Source organism: Equus quagga, chromosome 17, assembly GCF_021613505.1.
Source record: "Equus quagga isolate Etosha38 chromosome 17, UCLA_HA_Equagga_1.0, whole genome shotgun sequence".
Classification (NCBI taxonomy): domain Eukaryota; kingdom Metazoa; phylum Chordata; class Mammalia; order Perissodactyla; family Equidae; genus Equus; species Equus quagga.
The window spans coordinates 17771843-17778827 of NC_060283.1; the positions used below are offsets into that span (position 1 = coordinate 17771843).

Below are 6985 nucleotides of genomic sequence, written 5' to 3' on the forward strand. Positions count from 1 at the left end.
TGTTTTTCTTTTAAATAAAATAATCCTAAAGTTTATGAAGAAGAATTAGTTGCCAAGAAGAGGCAAAAAAATTAAGTACATATTAGTTAGAATTATCCTCCATCATAGTTAGTAGAAAATAGTTCAGGAACTTAAACAAATAGTTTTTAATATAATAATAAATCCATAAAAGCAGAGTTTATGTGCACATAGGGAGTATTTAAAACCATGGTGTAGCTGATTGAATGATATAGGTCCTGGAATAATTCATCCAGACCCACGATCCTCCTAGATCCTTCTTTACCACATTTTTCAGGAAGTATTTGCCCGAATGGTTTCAAAATGGTTGCTCTACCTATAGTCTTAGGTTCATGTTTAAGGAAGGGAGAAAGAAGAGGAAAAGGAAAGAAGGAAAATTAGACGACTAAGCTAGTTACAAAAGTTAGTAACCTAGTCACAAAGAAGACTCAGTAATTGACAGTACAAACCATCTCAGAGATCTGATAGAAATTGAAAAGGAGAGGCTTCTTACACTTCTGGTGACATCTGTAATAGTGTGCAAATAAGAACCTTGAAGGAGAATTTGCTTTCTCACGTATCATTACAATAAGGAACTGATTTGGGAAGGGAAGAATAATATTTTTGGAAGAGAATTTAGAACCCAGGTATATTTCTCAGTATATATAAAGAATGCAATACATGATAAATACATAGATCTATGAACATGCCCTCTCTGTTTTAGATCACATACCCTGTAGTTAGAGATTTTTCTCAATAAATTTATTTAGTGTGCATTTATTCAACAAATATTTATTATTTATTATATACCAGCTGTTATTCTAAGAATACAGTAAAAACAAAACAAAACAAAACACAGATACCCTTGCTTTCATTGAGCTTACATTTTAATTGAGTCAGCCATTAAATAAGATAAATACATAAAATGTATAACAGCTTAGATACTAACATATTTAAGGATAAAATAAAGCAAAGCAGAGGAATAAAAAGGGTCTACATATGGATGTGAATATGTGTGGAAATTTTATATAGGTTGACCAGCAAAGAATTCACTGAGAAATTGATGCTTGAGCAGAGAATCAAGAAATTGAGTTGGCTAGCCATACAAATATCTGAATGGAAAAATTTCCAAGGAGAGCCACAAAGAGTAAGTTCAGGATATAGTGATCAGGCCAGTGAAGTTAGATAGAATGAAGGGGATAGAAATTAGCAAGGGAGATCAGTGGATCGGTAAAGGGGTAAAGGGTCCACATTATGTGGAGCCTCCTCAGACTTAGTCTATTGCTCAGTTGAGATTAAAAAGTGAAGACAAGTGAGGAAGAAAGGAGACCAGATTGAGGGTTGTTACAGTAATTCAGTGAACGGAGATGGGTATGTGAGTTGAAGGGAGAGGTCTGAGTTGGAAGATTAAAAATTTGGAGTTATCTGCACATAGGGAGAATGTAAAACTATTAGATCATATGAAATAACCAAGATCAGAAAAGAATACAAATTCAAGGCCTTAGCCCCATGACTGTCCAAAGTACAGAGTTTTGCAAGAACAGTAAGAGCCATAAAAAAAAAAAAAAACTAAGCTGAGACATAATTTTTAGATGTAATAGGAGAAGCAGCAGAGGATGGTGCCTCCAAAGCCAAGTCAAAATGTCTCGAGGTAGAAAGAGTGATCAAATCTGTGTAACCCTGGATATATTAACATGAAAGTCATTGACAACCTTGATAAGAGCAGCTTCAGTGAAGTGGTAGAACTGAAAATCTAACTTGAGAGCTTACAATAAAACTTGGAGGAGTGAAATTAGATACAATGAGCGTAGGTAGAAAAGAAATGAGAACTGGGGAAACTGGGAAGGGAAAGTAACGACAAAAGAGGTTCTATTTTGCTTTATTTTGGATGAGATAAATAACAATTTAGTTTATTAAAGGATAAATTTTAAAAGAGGATATAGTTGTGATTTTTGTCCGAATAACGAATATGTCAAAGATTTTATTTAACTCAGTATTTAATGCAGAAAATAGTAAGATGTTACCACTGGTTCAGACAAGAACAAAATGTGCCAGACCACCTTGATAGTCTAGTCAGTAGTGCTGAAATGAATTTACAACTGGATGCAAAACTAGCAAAGTATCCACAGGGCTACAATCAATTCCATTTCACTGGGCGCATAATTGTATTTTTATGAGCAAGCACTATTGATATTGCTATTATTTTCGAAGTCTCAACTTCTCTATAGAGTTGTAAAATGTCCTGGTCAAAGACAATAAAAGATGGATAACCTGAATGGAACAGCTAGTAAGGTCACTTAAATTGCAAAGAATCTTATGTTTCCCTATATTGTTATGCTGATATCAATGATCCAACTGGAGAGAGAAAAATCAATGATGCAGAGCAAGACAGGAGAATCAATGAAGTGATGAGGAAGTGACGTTCTGGAGAAGATGGGAAGGGAGGAGATACAGTGCAAAAGTGAAAGAGTTAAATGAAGAATTCCCTCGTTAATGGTTTGTGTTACCAATGTTTTTCCTCCATGTATTTTAATAATCTCTGTTCAGAAATTTTATTCCAAGAATTAAAATAAAAGATAATGATTTATATTAATTTTTGATGTTTTATTTTTCAATAATTCAAGTCTGGCTGGCTGGAAAATGGAGCTATGAAACAGAGGCAAACTTTAAGACTTTGCTTGTCTTCTTACCAAAGACCCTGCTAATTGTAAGCTAACAAGTGATCTTTCACAATTCTGCTGTGATGATGTTCTTTGATATATGCACTGTTCACGCCCACTCAGGAGCTTAAGAATAACTGTCAAGAACTAGATAAACAACATCCAGGAGTGGTCAGCCTGGTAGCATAGTGGTTAAATAATTGTACTTTGCTTCAGTGGTCCAGGGTTTGTGGGTTCAGGTCCTGCGTGCAGACCTGGCGCTGCTCATCAATCCATGCTGTGGCAGCATCCCACATACAATAGAGGAAGATTGGCAGAGATGGCTCAGTGACAATCTTCCTCACGCAAAAAGAAAAAGGTTGGCAACACATTAGCTCAGGGCCAATCGTCCTCAAACACACACACAAAAAGAACAACAATCAGGAAAGTATCTTAGGATATTTTTTAAGAATTTCTAGCATGTTATATTTTTAATTTTATTTGTTGGGAACTTTAAACTGAGTCATAGCATTACACTATTTTTCTCTTTATATTATTCACCCATGTTAGGAACCATCAACAAAAATAACTCATCTTTATTTAGTAAGCCTTCTCTACCAACCTGAAAAGCATTCCTTATGCAAATACATCATGTCAGTAGAGTTTCTAAAGATCTTTGAGATCCTCTCCTGTCCAAACTAGTTATTCAGTGGCTTGATTTTGCAACCAGCCATTTCTGATGTTGGGCAAATTTACTCCAGGGTAACTTCCAATTTCTACTGAAAAAACTTTCTTTAACCTTAACAGTGATAAAAAAATAAAACGCGCTCATTGAGTTTAAGTGATACTCTCTACTTGTCTACTCTGAGAAAAATTTAATTTCATCAGTTACAGGAACATGACATTAATGTGAGCATTACTTAACTTTTTTCCATCCTCACACCCTCACTGTTCCAGAGAAAAGTAATTATCAGAATGGTTACTTTTCTGATGCTTAACAAGGGATTGAGCAATAAAAACAGCTCATACTTATTGAGCACTTACTGCGTGCCAGGCAGTGTTTTAACCCTCCACATATAATGGTCACAAAACTGTGAGTGGTATACTATTATCATTTCCATTTCTAGATGCTTTTTTGGGCATAAGTCCTCATAGTAAACTATTCTGGGTCTTGAACTCATGCATGTAAGGTGCTGTAATTATCCAGAGAGGAGCAGTTGATTTGTATATGAACAGACCTCAGTGAGAAAGTAAGTTAGAACAAAAGAAAATGATTTTAATGTGAGGCTTGGGGAAAATGTACTGGTGTTGGGGATATGAAAACCTTCAGAATACCACTGGGTATAAAATTATCACAGTACAAGGTGAATTTTTTGAGAAATATTGTTGTGGAATATAAATTAGATCTTTTAGATCTAAGTGATTCAAGTGAAAGATAGTAATTATTATTATTTTTTTATCATTGTTTGCTAGCTGGAATTGGTTCCTTGAATAGAGTCACACACAAGAATGAGGTAAATGAGCTCACAGTGTTGATTTGTACTGCACACTGTGTTTGATGGTCTGCTGCTAAATATCTAAATTAGTTACACAGCCAAAGGATCAATAGGGCAGAGGAGATCTAAATAAGAAAACTAGAAAGGAAAGCACAGCAGAGAGGCAGCCTGGAGAAATCCAAAACATCATAAACTTTTGCTCTTATTTTTGCTTAGGCATGTTGCTACATGCAAGAGACATACACAAACATCATGCATTTAAAAAGTTTCAAGGTAAAGAAGTCAGATTCAACAAGGTTTGTAGAGAAAGTCAGGGAGTCTTTCCATTTATTTCCTTACTTTGTATGATACGGAACCATAGTTTCTTTATGGCATTTTTTATCTCCGTGTTTCTTAATGTATATATCAGAGGGTTGAGCATGGGAGCAATGATAGTATAAAAAAGAGCAAACACTTTGTCTTCTGGTAAAGTAGTTGCTGGTCGAATATAAATAAAGAGTAAAGGAACAAAAAAAAGGACCACCACAGTGATGTGGGAACTGCATGTAGAAAGAGCTTTGTGACGATTCTCTGCAGAGTAGGACTTGACAGTATACAAGATCACAGTATAAGATATCAACAAGACGACAAAAGTCACCAGACCCATCAGGCCTGAATTGGCAATGACGAGGAGACCAATTCTGCTTGTGTCAATGCAGGCCAGTTTCAGCAAAGGATACACATCGCAGAAGTAGTGATCTATTTCATTGGGCCCACAGTAGGGTAGAAAGATGGTGAGGAGAAACTGACCAAAAGAATGTAGGAATCCCCCAGCACAGGAAGCAGCGATAATGGCATCACACTTCTGCCTGCTCATGATGACAGTGTAGTGCAGGGGCTTGCAAATGGCCACATAGCGGTCATAAGCCATCCCTGTGAGGATGAAGACCTCAATCCCCCCAAAGAAGTGCATACTAAAGAGCTGTGTCATGCATCCATTGTAGGAAATGGTCTTCTTTTCCGCCAATAAGTCAATGATTAACTTGGGGGTCACAGTGGAGGTGTAGCAAAGGTCTGAGAGTGAAAGGTAACTCAGGAAGAAATACATAGGCTGGTTAATAAGCTGACTGCAGGTGAGAGAAATCATGACAAGCAAATTTCCAATCAAAATTGCAATGTAACAAAATAAGAACAGTAAAAAACAGAGAACTTCTATTTCCTTTTTCTGAGAAAGTCCTAAGAGAAAAAATTCTGTGATGTTATTCCTATTTTCCATGATCCCAAGTAGTTTGCAGCCACCTAAAATTATATAAATTATGAATTCTTATGACACATATTTAAATATAATGATTCATATCATTCCATAGCCTGGGGCATATTATAACAGAAAGGGTCCAAAGGTCAAAGAAAATAGAAATTTAATTTTTATTTAGCAAGGCTTTTCAGCAGCTATTTTTGTGCCTTTCTTGAAAATAATAATTACTGGTAAACATCTTAGGTACCCGAGGTAAAGACTAGCATTGTCAAATGCAGTGTATTTATGTAAAAATGCTATTAATAGTATGATCAAATGTACTGGATATTATGCCTTGATGGAATTAAAGAAATGGTACTTTGGAGAAACAAAAACAAAACATTAGTTATCTCTTTGTGATTCCCACTGTTTATTATTGAGAAAATGCACACATAAATGAAACACTGAGTGAAAACACAAAAAATGCAAATACATGTAGTACAATATGTGGATAATGTTACATGTGAGAAATGTCCTGCCATCTATCCTGTAAAGGAAGGTGGTAAGTAGAAAAATCAACAAATATGTTTGGAATCATGAGGCATTTACGCCTGGCCATAATCAAATATATTTCTCTTGTGTTTAATTTATAAATATACTTAATTTACAAACAGAGAGTTATATTTCATAGCCAACCAGAAGGATAACAAGATAAGTATGATTATCTGTGTTTTCCAAAATATAATCTCAAATGTATTTGATATTCAGCAAGGCAGCTGAGAATAATAATAGTAGGTTTAGTTTGGATTTTAGTCTCGTGCAATGCCTTACACATTTATATAAATTGGCTTCTTTTGAATTGATGTACTCAAATTGTTCAATTCTTCCTAATCAGCCATCCTGAAAATGTGTGCTCCTCTCAGTTTCCATATGACAACTCTTAGCATCTCAGGCTGGCTTTCCTCTCTTTCACTCCCATTAGTTTTACTTCCTCCTCTTTGTCATTGTTATAAAGTAATATAGAATCAACTCTCTTAATGTCTTTTTGGTAGTAATTATTAAAGCTCAGAACACATAGATACTTTTCTACTGGTAGAATTTCAAGGATCATTGATAGACCAAGGAAGAATTACTGAGAAACATTCCACTAAATCTTTCAACCATTCCACTAAACCAGACCATATATTCTCTAGTGCAACTATATGAAACACTGAACTTTAGTGTTTAAAATATTTTATGTCAATTACTTATAACTTCAGAATCAATATGTTTACAATTTATTTTCAAAACAGTAACACTTCCCTCTCCTTTTTCCTTTCAGTGGAATTACCATTCCAATCTGTGTACATAAAGTAGAGTTTTGAAGAGCAAAAATATAAACCTATCCAATGCATGAAAGTTAAAATAATTTGCCACAAAATGAAATTTGATATCGTTTATATTGTATAATGAAGAGATGATATTTGTAGTGGTCAAATAAACCATCTCTTATTCAATTAACAATTGTGTTTTAGGCTTTTAAAATTATTCACAATAATTTAAAATAATCTTTTGGCCTACTCTGAATGTCTCCTAAAACTTACATTCTTCAGATTTAGCGAAAAGAACTGTAAGTTAAATTTTAATTACAGTCTAGTATT

The 6985-nt window shown here is 34.7% G+C and overlaps 1 protein-coding gene across 1 annotated transcript; it reads right to left on the minus strand.

The window, feature by feature from the left end:
* Window positions 1-4442: 4442 nt before the first annotated feature.
* LOC124229364 (olfactory receptor 4P4-like) lies at window positions 4443-5387 on the minus strand. The gene has a single exon (XM_046644546.1). It carries the CDS (start codon window positions 5385-5387, stop codon window positions 4443-4445), a length of 945 nt encoding a protein of 314 aa, XP_046500502.1.
* Between the last annotated feature and the right edge of the window lie 1598 nt (window positions 5388-6985).

Excerpts from the sequence above, each read along its gene's own strand:
- LOC124229364 (XM_046644546.1), bottom strand. The coding sequence starts at position 5,387 with ATGGAAAATAGGAATAACATCACAGAATTTTTTCTCTTAGGACTTTCT.